General features: G+C 50.6%; 1 protein-coding gene across 9 annotated transcripts in view; it reads right to left on the reverse strand.

Annotated features, from left to right (window-relative positions):
• Positions 1–18,039, reverse strand: part of EBF3 (EBF transcription factor 3) — a 116,511-nt gene that overhangs the window by 33,561 nt on the left and 64,911 nt on the right. For 5 of the 9 annotated variants that reach the window (XM_036265439.1, XM_036265436.1, XM_036265435.1 and 2 more), the window contains exons 7-8: positions 6,136–6,217; positions 2,513–2,657 (exon numbers count right to left, since the gene is read on the reverse strand). In XM_036265439.1, the coding sequence (XP_036121332.1) occupies positions 2,513–2,657; positions 6,136–6,217 (227 nt within the window). The remainder of the gene's footprint in view (positions 1–2,512; positions 2,658–6,135; positions 6,218–18,039) is intronic. The other 4 variants (XM_036265441.1, XM_036265440.1, XM_036265438.1 and 1 more) reach the window with 1 other exon arrangement.

The raw sequence follows: 18,039 nt of genomic DNA on the forward strand, positions 1-18,039 counted from the left end.
TCCCCTTAACTCGCTAAAGCCCCACAGCCTGGATTCGGTCCTCCTTATTGCATAAACCTAACCGCATTACGGCGCTTGGCATGCAAATCACTGTGCGCTGCAGGCCGGGTGCTGGGCAGGGCTCACGGAGGTTTCAACAGGGTTGGAGCCGTTTACGAGGGGACAAGTGACAAGGAAAAGAAATGAAAGCCTGCGTTCTGCTGGGCCGCGCTGGAAGGTAGACGGTTGTTTTCCCCTCGCCTGTGTTCAGTACTGTAAATAATCTGCCGTGATTTCTGTGAGCTCGAAGGACGCCGTGGCAGACGTCCACAGCGACAGCAGGGGGAATTCGTTTACTTGGAAACCGTCGGCGAGTGTGTATACACGGCTGGTGAATATTAGATGATTGGATAATGAGGTGTTAGCCAGGAGAGGCTGCACACTGGCAAAATCTGTGGTTTATGGGGCACTTTTTCCTTCAAGAATGTGGGACTGACTCAGAGCCAATATCCCACCCCTGCGATGTGTCGTACCCGGGGCAGGAGGAGGTAAATGGGCTTTGGGAATGAGGTGGTCAGACCCTAAAATGTACTTCCTAAGTGCCAGCTCACTCCGGAAGTAACAGAGACAGAGGACACGCATCTCTTCATCCTAGAGAGGGCCTTGTCATGTTTTGTAAGGCACTAGAGGATCGGGCATTCATTACAACACAAAAAACAAGCTGAACCCTTACTGTTTATGCCTTTTTTCTTGCAGAACTTTGCATGCTAGTTCTCAGTCACCTCTTTGCATCTTAAAATGATGAGTCACTTTCTGGGGTTACAAGGTATTTCAACCTCCTTGCAAGGAAGTGACTTGGTTCCAACGTCGATTTTTTTTTTTTTTTTTAATTGAGAAACAAACATTTTTTAAAAATCTTGATCTCGGTTGCTTCTGCAAATAGCTTCTGATGAGTTGGGTTTTATCTCCAAGGTACCCACTAGTGGCCTTTATTTTTCTAAATGCTATATTTTCTGCTTACAGTCAAATGCTTTTTCATGCTACTTACAAAAATAAATACTTGTACTTTGCTCAGATCATAATAGCTCATTAGAGGAGGCTGATTTTGGACCCAGACTACAACCTAACACCAGAGGGCTGAGGGGCCTCCTTGAACCTATCACGTTGCAGGCTCGGGCTCTCTGGGGAAGTGGGGACTGAGGATGGGGATTCAACCTTCTTAATTGTGAACCTCATTAGTGATGGTTGCTAGGCAAAACACACACCTACCTTCAGCGCACAGGAAGGGGATAAACAGTACGTCACAGATTCTAATGACTCTGGCGCCCAAGGCGACCTTTAATTATTATATTTTTGTTCTCTTATACCTTAGTCATTAATGTAGAAAAACAAATGAGTTTATTTTTGTGGACCACAGCAGATTCATACGCTGTCCTCCAGTTTCCCCGTCTGAACCCTACTTCATTCTGATCACCTGCACATGCTCGATTCATTTCCCTGGGAACACGTCTGTCTGCCTCAGGTGTGGCTCCTGAATCCAAGACCTCAGAATGGGGCGTCTGTCTTAAAACCGCTTGGTTGCGTGGGCTCCTTGCTCTAAAGGATTGCATCATGCTGTTTTGTTTACAATTCACTTTTTTAAAAAAAATCTCACATTACTTTCTCAACAATTCATATTGGCCAGACTCATGATTATCACCAAATGTTTCACAGAGAAAAAAGACCTCATTTTTACAGGAGAGGTGACGTATCGTGGGGACCAGCACACGGCACGCAGCAGGGCGTGAGGGAGGGACTCAGCAAAGGCCACTGTCGGGGTTTCTGATTTCTGACCTGAGCACTTCTCCCTGCCCGTCTCTCTCTCCAAGATTCATCTCTCTTAGCAAGCAAAACAAGAAGTCACGTGGAAGCATTGGATACAAAACATCTTACGCAGTTTTGTTCTCACCCCCTTCCACCCTGCCCCATGAGTGATCTTTCTCTCTCTCTCTCTCCATCCATCCGTCCATCTGTCCATCTCTCTGTCCGTCCATCCACCCATCTATCCACCCGTCCACTCGTCCGTCCGTCCATCCATCCATCCATCCATCCATCCATCCATCCATCCATCCAGGGGCAGGATATGGTCCAGGACTCCATTCTGGGCTGATGGGACCAGGATGTAACCACCTACCAAAACATGCACAAAGTATCTGGAGATGACCTTCTGGATGGGGGCTTAGGACAAGCCAAAATAAAACCAAATAAATTAAAATTCCAAGAAAAGCTCTAAGCAAAAGAAAGCTTAGAAACAAACCGACACAGTGAAGGCCGTGGCGCGTGAGATGAGTGGGAAGCTGAGCCCTTGTCAAGGAGGGAGAGGACCCTGTCCGGGCCACTCGGGGCAGCACCCAGGCCCTTTCGGGCGGGGGGGGGGGGAGGTTCCGGCCAACGAGGTGGGGCTGGGGACAGTAATTCGACATGATCAATATAAAGGATGGTGCAAAGAAAAAGAAGCATTGCAAATAAAAAAAGACATGTAACATGTGCCTACCATTTTCCAGATAAGAAGGGGCCGTACCTTCTGACGGGTCTAGGCGGCGGGCCCGCCGCCCGTGTTTGGAGTTGTTGTGCACAAACATGTTGTCGGACACGGCCAGCACGTGGCCGTCCACGTTGACTGTGGTCGACACAACAACCTGCGAAGACGAAGGGGGTTTGAAACCGGAGTTGGCACAGGAAAGCACCAGTGCCCATCAGGCACACGAAGCACTTACAGCTCACGCTCGTTCCTGGAGAGTCTCCGCTGGCTGACGGGCATTCACAGCTTGTTTGGCTAATGGGAGTGGGTGGGTGGTTTGGTTTTGTTTGGTTTTGTTTTGACTCGAGATTGCTTCTCTTCGAAACCTGCTACCCTAATTACAGTTTAATCTCCTATTATGCTAACAAGTGAATTCAATTCAGAGAAATATTCTTCTAGCCATTAGCTTCAGAAACACCCCTCTGGCCACTCATTTTCACGCGGCTGTTTTGATTGATCTGTTCACATATCGATTGGATAGTTTATCTAATGAAAATTAGTTCACTTGAGACTGTCCTCCTTGAAGACTGGTGAGGATTCAGTTGCCAAAAAAGGCTTCATAAATCAGGGGTGGCCCTACTGCCCAATCTCAGCAAATGATTGGGGTCAATTTCACAATTACATGGAATGTCTGGTCATGAACGTTTTTGCATCTGAAAAGGCCGAGTTGAACGGGAATAGTGAGTGTTTTCAGTCCAGGGAAAAGATCCTTTCTCAAGTTCACTGCAAGGGTGGTGCAGTCCCTGGTCTGTCCGGGGAATGTCCTCCTGTTGGGCTGACAGACCCCCATCTTAGATCCAGGTCAGAGGGTGGCAAAGGGGAGATGGGGGGACGGGCCTCTTATTCTCAGAGGAAGTGAAAAGGGAATTTGGGGGGGTGGGGCGGTGAGACAGCCTTCCCATGTGACCTGTGACCAGCATCAAAAATGGCACTTCTTAATGGACCCAGGACATGGGAAATTACTACCCAGCCTTTAGACTTTTCTCTCACCTAGGTGGGTCTGTGTGGTAAGTTATGTCCAGAGTAACTGGAGCAGCAAAGACAGGGGCCCAGGTCCAGTCTGGGGACGACGCCTTGCAGCAGGACCCCTGGGGCTGGAGCCTGCATTTGGGGGGCAAGGAGCTTAGCTCTTTGCAATGTGTGGGCAGCGGTGGCGGCCAGCACCACCGAGAGAACCGCACCCCACAGAGAAGCGTCCGTTCTGAGCAGGTAAGTGGGGAAGCAGAGGGTCCGCGTCCACGTCCGCCTTCCCTGTCAGTCTGCACTCGCCAGAACTTGCCCCGTGAACGCCAGTGAGCAGCCAAAGCTACAGTGAACCTTAGTCAGTAACAATGTATCGATATCAGTTCCTCTGATGTAGCAAACGTGCCACAAAACACAAGACCTTCATAATCAGCGAAACTGAGGGAGGGCGCACCCAGGAGATATATGGGAATTCTCCATACTCTTGTAAAATTTTCTGTAAACCTATAACTGCTCTTTTTAAAAAATGTCTATTGGGGAAAAACTGATTAAAAGTAATATTTAAGGGTTAAGTCTAAGCCATATGTGTGTGTGTGTGTGTGTGTGTGTGTGTTAGTAATAGATCTTTTATAAAAATCTCAGGCCCCACAAGAACTGAAGCAGGGCAGGGAGCACTGCACCCCCGAAGCTGCCTCACCAGGGTGCTCCCCCTGACAATTCTCTGCCCTGTGGGCATCACCAAGACTGTTGATGTCTCCGCAGTATCAGGCCCCTATGAGCCTTCGAAGATGCAACCATCAGTGACCCCAGACCAGGTTCAGATCTCTCAGCATCTTCTCTGCTGCCCAGACAGTGGCCCCTTGCACTGCCCCAATAGGAAGGACACACTCTGGTGCCACTAGTGACTGGGGGCCTCTGCCCAGAGCATGCAGGGCTGCTCCTGCTGACCTGGGCAGCCTCCTCCCATCTGTGTGCCAGGCCCCGCCCGGGTGTGCAAGGCACCACACCAACACATCACCAGAGGGTGATGCAAAGACACATAACTAACACTGAGACACAGACTTGACCCTTTTAAAATTACTAGACCATGGTATGTTAAAGAAACAAGAAACGTAAAAATAAAATAAAGGGCACTGTCTTTGCTGTCATCTATATATAGGTCAGTCACCAAGGGAAAAGAGTGTAGTTCAGCAAAGAGAAAGCAGACAGGCTGTGTTTTGTTTCTCAGCCTGGGCCAGCCCTGCAGCGCACCTCCAGAAAGGTGCCGAGATTGTGAATCCAGGTGGAAATATTGTGTAAGCCCTGACCTACTGGTAAGTCCAGTTAAACCTCTGAGAGGCAGGGAGATTAGCTGGGGAGAGTAGAGGAAGTCTTTCTAGTAGCTGCAGGCTCCCCTTGCGACTGATGCCGTGTTGGGACACTGGTGAGGTCATGTGTGACCTCCACTCTGCTTAGACGAATCAATAGCACCTGTGAAGCCTTGAACCAGAGAAATGGAAGCAGGCCCAACTGTTTGCAAGAGACACTGTCCCCAGCTCCAGAGTATGACTTGGGCGAACCCAAGTACCCTTCTCTGAATGGCTGGCTGACAAGACAGATGTCACATGTTTGGCTAAAAGGCAAGTTAAATTTCTAAAAACACCTGGAACAATTCGATGGTACTCATCCAATCTAGCTGTCATTTCTATTAGCTGCCAGATTCTTCTCTGATTGGTGAGGACCAAAGCAAGTTTGTGACCCAGCCCAAAATATTTTTACAACTAAAATCAGCAAAATAATCCATCATGTAGGCAGAGAACCCTTCACCCTGAAGTAACCTCCTAATCCTTCTCAAACAAAGGCAAGAAAACTGTGAACTCCTCCTCATTTATCTCTGAACACAACGGGCTGTCCACCTCTCCTGGAGATGCAGTCCTCGGAGTAAACCAGAGAATGGCGTCAGCCCGGGTCCAGGAGCAGTCCAGGAACTGGGCGAGGGTTTCAGGAAGCAAGAACACGTGAGACCTCAGGGGCAGGAAGCTGAGCTAGCAGACATCCCGGAATCTGTAGAAGCCAGCACCCAGCAGGTGAGGCTCCCTTCATCAGGAGGGCCGGTCTTGAGCACACCCCTCTGCCCCAGGAAAAATCAACCAACCAATTGATTCCTAAAAGATCTCTGGCACGGGCTCCAAATTCTAGTCAATCAAGCGTGAGCAGCCACATATAACAGAGAAACAGGCTAAATTAGATGCCAATGTTAAAAGGACTCTATTTGAAAAAATTCAAAAACACACGCATGAGGCTTCCCAGGCAGGAACCCCATTTAATCTACAGCTCTGATAACAATGACGTCTGGGTGCCCACCCTAGGGCACACCTGGTCATCGGGGCAAAAAACGTAAGCCATGTTTTCAGGGCAGATTTCAGTCCCTCGTGGGCCATGAATGAATGAATGAATGAAAACGAATCTGGCGTTTTGAAGATGCCAGATCGTGTTTAAAGCATTTGAGGATTTTATCCGATGAACCAATTCTGGTGTACCCCCACGCCCTTGAGAACTAGTGATCGTTTTTCTGAACAACTGCAACATCAGAGAATTCAAATTTCATCTTGAAAATCAGGACCACGGCCCGTGGCTCTTTGAGAAGCGTGTACCTGGAATCTCCGCATATCGCGAGGGTTGCCTGCATTCTTCAAACAGTTCTGATTGCACTTGAGGAAAAACTTTAGAAAGAATCTACAAAAATACAAAAAAAAGGGAGATGGGTTAGGGTTATCAGACAAAAGACAGAAACTTTTTAAAAGACACTCTTGCACGGGGAGGGTGGAGCTGCCCCCACACCTGCCTGCTGGCTGTCCTGGGGCGGGGGGGTCGCAGGCACTGGGGCCTAACGGCCAGCGTAGATGATCTTCAAATGACTTACATTTGTCGTGACATGATGGGTTTCCAAGTGTTACTAGGACAACCGTAACTTGGATTGGCCATTGCTTGCCTAGATCTTCACACGACTGGTTGTGTGAACCATGAGGGAAACATCCGAACCAGAGGGGACTGACCGCCAGCCTCAGCAAGGACAACCACAGGATGCCTCGTTCGACTTGGATTTCGGACGAACAACAATTTGTTAGGAGAAGTATGCTACGGGACATACTGGGAAAGAAATAGTCTTGTCTATCCAAAAAAAAAAAAAAGTATTGTCTATGGGGGGGAGGGGAGTATTCACTGTCTATCTGAAAAAAAAAAAGTATTCATTGTCTGGCCGAAATTCAAATTTCCCTGGACCTACTCACTCTCTCTGGCAGCCCTGAGCCCAGGGGACATCACCCCCTACAAAAACACACTTTTCAAGATGGTTTTTTTTTTTTTTAATCCTTACCCAAGGACATGTTTATTGGTTTGAGAGAGAGAAATACGAATCAGTTGCCTTTCCGTATGTGCCCCAACTGGGAACAAAACCACAACCTAGGCATCGGCCCTGACGGGGACTCGAACCCCAAACCTTTTGGTGTATGGGATCATGCTCCAATCAACTGAGCCACAACGGCCAGGGCCAAGATGCATTTTTCAAGTTACAATAGGTAAAACTTAGGAAAGGATTTGGGTTTTTTGTTTTTTTTTTGCACCCTCACCCAAGGACATTTTTTCATTTTTTTGTTCAGATAGAGTGGGAGGGAGAGAGAGGAAGAGAGAGAGAGAGAAACATCGATGTGAAAGGGACACATCGAGTGGCTGCCACCCGCACGACCCAACCAGGGCCGGGGACAAACTGCAACCGAGATACGTGCCCTTAGCGGGAACTGAACCCAGGTCTCTCTGGACCGTAAGCCGACACTCTAACTGCTGAGCCAAACTGGCCAGGGCGGATTTGGGGTGTTTTAAGGGCTACCCCGACTTCTGTGAAAGGTGTGTGTCTTTAAGAGAGTTCTCAATGACATGAAAATGACATCCATGAATGACGCCTGTGCTCGGGCAGACTGGGAGGGGCAGGCACTGATCATTTCTTGCCGAGCCCTGCCCTGCCTTGTGAGGCATGAAGAATCAGGGTCCTGACAGTGTGTTGAGAATCTGTGACAAGAATATCATCATGTTGTCCTCCCTAGCCCTGCACACTCGGTGACAAATGCGGCAGACCCTCTGGCTGACAGTGTGGACACTGGAGCTTGGCTGCAACACCAGCCATGGGGACAGTGGGATCTTATCCCTGTACCTCCACACCTACTCTCAAGAAGGCCACATCCACGTGGGCCCTCTGGGCATCGGAGTACCTGTCCAGCAAGGCGACACAGGCTCTTTCCCAGGCTCCTTCCAAGTACTGCCTGTGTCCTTCATGAGGACAGTTCACGTCTAGAAGGTTTCACGTGATTTCCTGGAACTCAACCTGATGCTCACGGTCCCTGGTGGACAAGCATACTATCCGAAAATGAAAAGCCTCCACAGGATGAGATCTGTCCCTGATCCATGGCCAACAGACCCTGGATGACTTTTCCTCAGGGCAGGAGAAACTCCAGTGGATAGAGGAAGAATCGTGGCCACTTAATTAAATGTCCTTACATATGGCTCGGCCTCGCTATTTTAGGCCGAAATTTGCATCTTTTATTAACTCACCTCACCTACACTTTAGCTCACGGTGCCTCTGAACACCATCTGCCATCAGCACAGCCCGTCACTTGAAATTCCACCCACCAATTTTTCCTAACAACCACTGCAATTAAACTCCACGCGCTGCAGCGAGGTAAATTAGGCGCACCTGCGGCCACTCTGCACTTGAACTGCATCAGAAAGGGCCTAACAAGGTGAGGGCGTCACAAAGTTATCGTCCTCTCAGGCAATTAGGTTTTCACTTCGGGGACAGCCGCACGGTGCAATTATGCCGCACATTACCAGCCGGCTAATCTCCCGAGCAGGCCTGCCTGGGAAGAAACGGAGCTCCTTTTGTGATGGGAAAGTTGCCCCCTCCAGAGGAGGTTCCTTTAAATTCCTCGATGTCTTTTTAGCCAGTGCACCCCCGTACCTCCAAGAGCATAGAGCGGGATCTGGAGGTCCTCTGACCAGCCTCTGCTTCGCACAGCGCGAGGGCCAGCAGTGCCTCGACTGTCCTTGGTGGGAAAAGCAGCCACCAAAGCTGGGTGCTGGGTATCCTCAGGGGTCAACCCCCGGGAGGGTGCATGCACACACACGCACTTATTTTGGATGGGTTCCTACCCCAGTGTCTCACAAGCAGTGTAAGGATTTGGCAGGGGTCTGGAGTGAGTGGCCTTGGGGAGCAGGGTTCGTTGAAGAACCGAGGTTCCAAGGACACAAACCCAGAAAGGAACATGTGCAGGACAAACAGTTATCTTCAGCAGGGAGGAGGGGTGCCCTGCGCCCACTTTTTACCCTCACATCGGTTATGATGAACTCGGGGATTCAAGCAGGGTTGGCCCACTGACCACTGACCATGTACACAGTTCCAGCCATGCACACGCACAGGCACACGAGCACGTGCACATCCATCTGGAAGTGCTCGGTGAGACACACTGACATCTGCGGAGAGGTTGAGGAAACCAAAGGCCGGACATGTGAAGTCCAATGGTGATTCTCATTCTTTCCTCAACTGCCCTTTAATGGGCTTTTTTTCCTAAGAAATACCCGACAATCACTTTACATATCTCCCTTCCAGAGGCTGGGACACACAGGATTTAACACTCTTGTTAGGAAAGGAAAAATCTTTCCTATGTCAGAAAATCTTTGGCTTTAACACCAATAAACTCTTTATTACTGCTAACCGTGGATTTGCGGCTCGATGGCAGAGGCGATAAAAATTCTAACCTGTCATTAGTACATTACGCTTAATTGTGTACAGTGTGTTTCCTGTTGCAGCTGTTGGCCCATCATCAAAATGACCATTATGTACACTAATTCCCTGACCCTGTCTTTATTTCCCTAAAGAGTCATCATCTTTCACAGTAGGTACCAGAGTAAATCAAGCTTGAAATATGGGCTTTATTTACTTGTTTCTCCCGGGCAGGAGGGGAGGCAGCGGCTCTGGGCGCACCACACACCAGCTGAAACTCCCCAGTAATCCTCTGCCCAGAAACAACAGACAAAATCCCAAAGTTCGCGTCGCGGTTAGGAGGGGGAAAGAAAGGTGTGATCTCATGACTCCCGAAATCAGGTTTCCGCCTTCAGAGTGTTCGGGTGACCTCGTTAGCTCTTAGGACAGTGGGTTCTGGGGATGTCCCTCTAACTCAGGAGCACCCCGTGGACATGCCCCCTGGGCTCCAGCAAGGGTAACCTTCCGTTTAAGCTAGACATTCCCAGGCCCGCTCTGCTTCTGCAGGGACGGTGACTCAACTGCCCCAGAGCTATGGCCCGCGCTGTACCCACTGAAGAGAGCTGAAAGTTTGGTGCGGGCCGTATCCGTGGCAGAATCCGCTCAGACGCTGCCCGCACCTCGGGGCGTGCTCCGTGGCGGAACCAAGTGCCTGGAGCGGATAACGGGATGGAGCGTTTTCAGTGGGGCCACGCCGGGCATCCCACCACGAGGCCCCGCCGCAGTAACTAATCTCAAAGTCGGCCCCGTATCTGTGTGTTTAAGCTATGAATTAGTCCATTTATATTTACTTTTATGAAGCTGATTAACCAGAGCTTCTCTATCTGATGAAAATCATTTTAATTGTAGTGTGAGGCTCCTGTGTAATATCCATTACATTATGAACTGTTTAAATTCTACATGGGTATTGTGTAAATTGGCCCTTTGTGAGCGAGCAGGCAATTAGGACCAAACGGCGCTCCTGTACGCCGCTCCAGAACTTTGTGGCGCTGCTCGGGACGATCAGGAACAAAGGAGGCTGTTTAATTGTAATTTAATGGAATATCAAGGAGTCCGTGGCATTAGACGCTGGCAACAGAGAGCAGGAGAGAAAAATTAACTGCAATTATGTTTGATTAAAGCTATCCTTCTCAATAATCAGCGGTCCTGACAGGCCATGGGACTCTCGTGGGTTCCAGGATGGCAAAAGGTGTTGAGCAATATTAGGGCCAATAAAGGGGATATTAGCATAGCTAATTACAGCCCTGCAAACCCTGTAAAGGGGGCCTCTGTGTATTGTAATGTGTGAAATAATTGGCCAAGGCCGTTATCAATTACATAAGGAATGAATTTGGTTTGTCAGAGAAAAGTGAGGAGACGCATCTCCGCTGACACCGTTTCTCCCCCTCCTGTTTCTAACGGCGGAGAACTTGCCCACTTTTCGCAAAAGCCGCAACTTACCAGTGGCCAAATCGCTGACGAAATTACGTTGCCAGCAAGTGTTGGGTAATTAATACCCCTCATGCTCACCGCCTGCCCTGAGACTGCTGTTTTTCACCCAACTGAAGCCACTAATCACGCCGTAATGATTCCTTTCCCTCTGGTCAAAGGAGAAATAGATCGTCTCCTCGGAAATGCAGCGGGCTTGGTGTGCACCCTGGCGACCAGGAGAAAAGGGAGCTCGGAGCCTTTCTATTGGCCCTTTTGCATGTGGACAGCACTTGTTTGAAATCACCTGTTCTCAGCATCTCAGGAACCCTATGCACGGGGGTTACTGTTTTTCATCTTTAATTGTTACTTTTCAGACTCTTCCAGGCTTGGTCTTGCTGCGCTGGAAGACGGGAGTGACAATGTTGCAAGGTGTGCCCCTGTGAAGACAGGAGCAGGGATTCCTAGCAGTCACCTTAGCACAGGTTAAAGGCCACTCAGAGGAAGGAGCCCAGGCTTCCATCGGACGCCCCCTGCCCTGGACTGCTGGGCCTTGATGATGGGAACTGCGAGTCAGGAATGAAACACTGGTGTCTAATGGGGTGGCTCCCTCGCCCGTTTAAGGTAGGGCTTAATAAGCAGCAAACGAACATGGCAACGGATGGGCCCGTGTCATCAATCAGAACCCCAAGACGTTCACGTGTGAATCATGGCGCCGAAAGCTTCGGGAGGTCCCCGAGAACTGTGGCGACCCCGTTCCAGATCCAGCCCCCCCAGTTTCAGCGACTGAATCTGGAACGCAAAGCCAGGAGACTGCGCTGATACGTAATAACCTTGGCAAGAAAACATGAGGGTGGAAAACCAACCAGAAAAGGCAGTTGTAGAAGTCACCACCCACTGGTGGGTGCCAGGGGCGGGGGGAGGGGAACTGGGAAGCGACTGCTTAATGGGCTCCGGGTTTCCTCTTGGGGTGATAAAAACGTCTGGAAGTCGATGGTGGTGCTGGTTGCACAACCTCGTGAACGCATTAAATGCCACCGAACTGTTCGCTCTGTAATGGTTAATTTCCAGTTATGTCACTCTCGCTTCCGCAACCCCACCACGAGAGAAATGTCCCCGCTCCCCACGAGAGAGGGGCCGGGGGGCAGGCCCGCGGCCTCTCGGGGTGTCCTGGCCGCAGCCCGGCCCGTGTGACTGTGCTCTTGGAAGGAAACAGTGAAAGAGTCAAATTAAAAGATAGAGCCTTTAAGAGACTTTTCTCCGACTGATGAGAAAGTGACCGGCGGAGTGCTTCCTCCACGTCCCTGCTAATTACTGGGAAGTCCCTGGAAGCAGTGGCCGCAGCTGCGGTGCGCCGGCCATCCGTCGCGGCCGTATTGATTACCAGGCTCTCCTAGCCGATCGGGCTCCGGTGCCCAGAGACAGCGCTTCCCTCACAAAACCTGTAATGAGCGGCTCCTGCACAAGACTACATTCTGCTGACATCAGATCTGCGCACCCAGATAGGACACAGGTCAATACGGATCGGATTTCCAAAATGCGAGGGTCTGAATGTCAGGCCTCTCTCTTTCTCCTGCTGCTGCCATGACGGGGCTCACGTTCTTTAATGCCAGACGGGAGGAAAATCTGCCCCATTAGACTGATTTATTCTTCAAATATGCCATGACAAATTGCTTTAACACCAGACTTATTAAATTCTTGTACATTTCAAGTTATGAGTCTCATATACTTGTGCCTACATGACGTCATCACGAAGGGGGCAGAGGGTGACAGTATTGAATTTTACAGCTGGGCCCAGATGTCCTTTGTGAGGGGGGCCCCCTCCCCGGGAGAGAGGGCTGGGCCGCCTGACTCCCCGCGGCGGGGCCCTGGGCTCTGTGGGCGCCGTGCGTGGCGATGGAGACGTAGGAGGATTTGAAAATATCCGCGGTTCAGCGCCTGCTGGCCTTTGTCTGGAGGTCTGCTCCACGGGAGCGGAGCCCGCCTCCGGTGGACGAGGGTTCTTTCACTTCCTTCGCGGGAGTAACCACACCGCATTAACAATATTTGTACTACAATCGCCCAGGGACCCACTTCCCAGATTCTATCACTTCTTTATCTCCTGACAAATACCTCACTATCGAACATTATTAGGTTTAGAAAATTAACCCTTCACGGTCCGGAGCCACAGTCGGCCCCGCCGTCCCTCCAAAGGGCCTTATCGCTAAGTTTGTGCTGTGATGGTTTCTCTTTCCATCACAATTTCAGCCGCGGCTGTCAAGAGGCTCTTATAGATACCATGATCTTGTTCTTCTGCAATGATTCTCATTAAAATGATGCCAGAGAGATCTGATGGGATTTAATAGCTTTGCCGGCCAGTTCCACAGGCCCCTCCGGAACAGGGCCTGCCGAGCCCTCCTGCTGGAGAAATTTGTATGACTCGCACTCAACTTTTCCGGGTGGTTTGAACGTGTTCTGATACGTAAAAACCCGGGCAGACCCTCGGCAAACAAGCACATCCCCGAGAGCGCCGCGGCCGCCAGTCACCGCCGCCCCGGCTCGCTGTCAGGGTTCTAGTTAGTGTTTTCTGTAACTGTTCTGATGTTGCATGATAGTTTTGATAAGGTTATCTGTTTAAAAGAAGTCAACTGAACAACACAGCAGCGGCGTGACGTGCGCTGTATTTACACTGGGGCTTCCGTTTCAAGTGCCTGTCTTTCTTTTCCCCCCTTTACCTATTTCTCTATTTCTAATGGGCGCCGCAGCCCTGACATCATTTCCCCCAGCAGATCATTCGCGCTGTCAATCAGTCTGCATTTTGTCTTTCGCTGCGGGCTCATTAAAACAGCTCCCTCGCTCCCTCTGGACACTGCTCTATTTGCCAGCTCTGATCGTGAAGCTCCTTACTTAAGAAAAATGCCAGCATCACTTGGCTCACATCAGATGCCCCCGTGACTTGTTGCCAGCTCCGGGGGAGACTTTCAGAGACTTTGTGCGCGGAGATTAAGCGCCTGTGCTTATCCGAACTTCGGGTCGCAAGCCTCTCCCACCGCACGCGGGTGCGGGTTTTTTAGGGGAGTGAAACGGCATCGCTCTCCCGGCTATTCCGATTTCTGGTGGCGACGGAGATCATTCCCAGAGCAGAGAGGACTTTTCTTGTGTGTGTGGTTCTTCCCTCCCCACCCCCCAGTTTTCAAGGGGAAAAGATCTTTCCTTACTCAGATGCACAGCGTCCCCATCCACGCCGGCTTGCTTCATTAAGAACTATCTTCTTTGCGGGTTGAATTATTAATAAAAAATCCCACTTTAAATCAAGCCCGCCTGGGCACGGAGGACACCAGTGTCGAACCTGCCGACGTCGGCCTCTCCAGCCTTTTAGGTCCTGATTAAAAACTTATTAAAACATTATAAATGATTAATGGGAGCACAGCTCTGAGTGGCAATTATTAGTTTTAATGTAGGTAATGCAGCTTAATGAGGGGGCACATGTGTGCGAAGCTTTAACTTCATTACTCCTGCGTGTCAACAAATACAAGAGAAATGTGTGTCCAGGTCATCCATTACTTGGAACAGCACTGAGACTCTCTCCTCACCTCCCTGTGTTGATGAGCCAGGGGCCATAAATTAATCCCTTTCTGTGGCTCAGGGTAGGACCAAGGTGTTAAAATCCACAGACCTGGCTGGGCTCCCCACGCCACCACGCAGCGCCGGGGGAGAACGTTCCTTCGAGCCGCTTTTCTGGAGCCTTGAGCACGTGGGGCTTTTTCCCGGGAATTGTTGCAGGCTCGCCTTGTCTCCGCTCAGAAGTGCACGCTCCCGACCTCCAGGGCCAACGGGGCTGCTTTCCTTTCTAGTTTCGCGAGGCTTGCGGAGGAGTTGGGCTCTGTCCTCCCAGAGCCTCATTCCCGTTAACACGGTTTTCCTAAATATTTCCACATCCCTCCTCTAAACGTCCATCTCCTGGAGTGTGGGGGGAGTGGGCAGAAAGAGTGCACACTCTGTCCCCCTGGGGAGGGAGGCGTCCTCATGCCGGGAGAGCAGCCCAGGAAAATCAGAGTCAGTGCCTGGCTGCAGAGGAGACGTCAGGGGAAGGTCGGGGGAGGCTCAGGGCCGGGAAAAGGCTGCACGGGAAGGGGTGCATTTAGGGTGCTGAGCACGGGGGCCCAAGCGCCTCCTCCACCCACAGAGAAGCCCAGACAAGTCTCAGCCCCACCTGGGACCCCCCTCTCGGGCCTGTGCACAGCCCACAGCTGGGTGCGGGCTTCTTGGCCCAACTTCCCAAGTCACCTTTTATTTTCTGTTTTTGTGACAAGCAGCTAGAGCCGGGCTGATCTCCACGATCTGTTTGAAGAGTATTCAGGACTATTTGCATCATTTTATCGCTAATGTATAATATATGGCTCTAAAGTGAGCCCAAGCACTGTCTTGTTACTGAGCATAAAAAAGTGAGAGCAATAAAGATACATTAGTCCTCTGAAGCACAGCGGCTAGAACGCAAGCAGGAAAGGTTGCTGCTCAGAGTTAAGAGGCAACCTTTCTGCCTGACTAAGACAATGGAAGAGTAAAGAAAATGTCAAATCAAGAAAAGCTGGATTTAGAGATGAGGCAGCCCGGAATGACGTTGGTGCCATATTTTGTGAAACTATAATGCTGTTGGCAGCAAAGATCCGTGTTTCTGATTCATCTAGGGCCGCATGGCAAAGCTTTGTCAGTCTGTGCAAGGTATAAATAATTCAGGGTGAGAGATGGCAATTACAGGGCCCTGCACAACCAAAATGAATATTTTATGAGGACTAAAACTGCTCTGGAATGAATCATACACATGGAGTCGCACACACATGGTGAGTGGGCTCACACATGCCAGCCCCAAGAAGAGAGGTGCATGGCCCCTGCTTCCATTCAGGGTGGGGACACGGAGCCTGGCCAGTGGCAACAGCACACACTCACAGTGGGCCTGGCAGCCAGGATGCCTGCTCCCACACTCCCGAGAGATGCCCCGTACCCAGGAACACCCCGCCGGGAGCAAGGAGGCCGGGCAGAAACTCATGGTGATCCACACCACAACTTTGCTTTTCAATGAATCTTTCCCAACCAGCATCGAGCTTTGCTTATTGTTTCGATTGCTCAAGCTACCAATCAGGGTGAGCTGCGAGCCTGCTGTGGAGGGAGGATGCTCTCCACGCTGGTGGGGGACAAAGAACCGTTCTGCTGTCCTCCAGGAAATTTGGGGGCTGGCGGAAGGAGGGGCCGTGGGAACCTGGGCACATGCTCCACACACACATACCCCCCCACGATTTCTCACTTTCCTTCCAAAAAAAAAAGAGCACATTCTAGGCTCTTCCTTCGTTTCTGGACCCGAATCTTACTTATACGGCCCAGCTCAGCTGGCTGGAAGGCCAGGACCACAGCGTCTCATGTCCCTGTGTCCAAACTCCCATGAAAGAGTGGCTTTCCTCACTTCGAGCGGCGACACTACTGAGAAAGGGAGGCTTATGCCAAAGAGAATTTTAAAGGCTGAAAGGATGGTTTCATCTGTTACATTTCCTCCAAAAATGCTCCTGGTGAATGGCTCGAACAAATAACAACATTGTTCGTGGGGCCGAAGAGGCCAGTCCCACTGGTGAATGGCCATTGTGTTTGTCCAGCTACTGATACCTGGGCTTTTGTGGAGGAAAGAAGGCCGGGGGCCATGCCACCGACACCGCACAAGCACCCCTCTGTGCGAGCACCAGAGGGGGCCCCGGCGGCGGTGGGAACCAGCACCCGATCCCTCGGAGAGGTTTCCTTTAAATCCAACTCCAGTGCATTGTTTATGAAAACAAGGCTATTAGGTATATTAATAATTTGATAAATAGGGATTTGCCCTTAATTATTCATGAAGAACATTTGGCAACAGTAAAATTATATTCGCAGAACAGGTTTATAAACCAGCTAATTATAAATTAAGTATGCAAGAGAAAATTGCTAACCTTGAAATTAAAATATTTTATGATTCTGCAATTACCAAAAAAAAAAAAAAAAAAAAAGTCGAGAATTATCAAAACGCCAGTGTGAGCAGAGTACATGGGACTCTACAGATGGCAGGGTGTGGGCCAGGGCAGTGACAACAGAGACAGTGGACCAGGAAAAGTGCCCCTGCCCCCCTGCAGCCTCAGGGGGAAAGGTGGGGGCAGGGCCTTCAGAAACTTTCCAAGAGGATAACTGGACAGAACCAGCATCACTGCACGCCACCTCAGAAAGACCCTGCCTGCACTCTGCAAAGGACATGACGTGTCACCTCTGCTTGGTGTCAAGCCCTCGCCCATGGACCGCCAGCATGTTCCCATCATTTTGTTCAGGGGCCCACAAGGAAGCCCGAACGCTCCTTTGCCCCCCTTCACAACCATAGTGCTGGGGTGGGGTGCACACTGAGCTTGGGGTCCAGGACAAGGTTAGTGTGGGTAGCAGAGAGGAGCGCAGTGCCGCTTATCCCCACTAGAGGGCTTCTCACGAGGCTCAGAGGTGGAGCATGAAGACACCCTGGTGCCATCAGGACTCAGCTCCTTCTGCAAACTTGGGACAGACCTCTCCTTCCAGCTGGGTGTCCCACCCTACTCCCTGGCCCCTCTGCCTGCACACTTCCTTGTCGGGAGCCCTGTCCACACCCACTCATGACCTCCACAGCCCCCGGCAGCTAAATAACCAGCAACACACGCTGGTGGGTTTCACAAACATTTTCCTTTAGTTGTGTGGTGCGAGGAGATGGGGTGAGGCCTTCATCCACTTTGTAATGACTAGGCACCCTCACCCTTAATTTGGGCAGATGTTAAAAGAATTAAGGACAGTCGCCAGGGTATTAAGTGCAGAATGTCCTGTTTAAAACAACAACAACAAAGTACGTCGGCCGTATTCCTTAACTTCTTTTCCGTGGCTACGTCACATGTTCAAAAAGCGCCCACGGCAGACACTCGGGGAACGCAGGGTCGGCGCTGCCACGTGGGGCCACGTGCTCTCCCCGCACTCCTGAAATCACAGGGAAAATGAGCAACACCCACTGCAACACTTTTTTTCTTTTTGGTTGTGAAGAGTCGTGACTTCCCCGAGAGCGAAAAGCCTCATTAATTGCTCCTGTAACAGAGACCACAGCACAGGGCGCCCCTTCCTGCCCAGCCACCTCGACCGCACAAGCAGCTGGGGTCAGGCAGCCTTTTCATGTATAAAGTCCTTCATCAAAATGCTAGTGGCATCATCTTGTAGTGCAGACACGGTGCCTTAAATTAATATACAACAGAACCTGCAGCAGAAGGAGCGTCCAGGAGCGCTCCTGAATGGTGGCCTGCAGGGCTGAGACACCAGGCTCCGGGAGCGGCACAGACCCTGC

Source organism: Molossus molossus, unplaced genomic scaffold (genome assembly GCF_014108415.1).
Source record: "Molossus molossus isolate mMolMol1 unplaced genomic scaffold, mMolMol1.p scaffold_m16_p_17, whole genome shotgun sequence".
NCBI classification, from domain to species: Eukaryota; Metazoa; Chordata; class Mammalia; order Chiroptera; family Molossidae; genus Molossus; species Molossus molossus.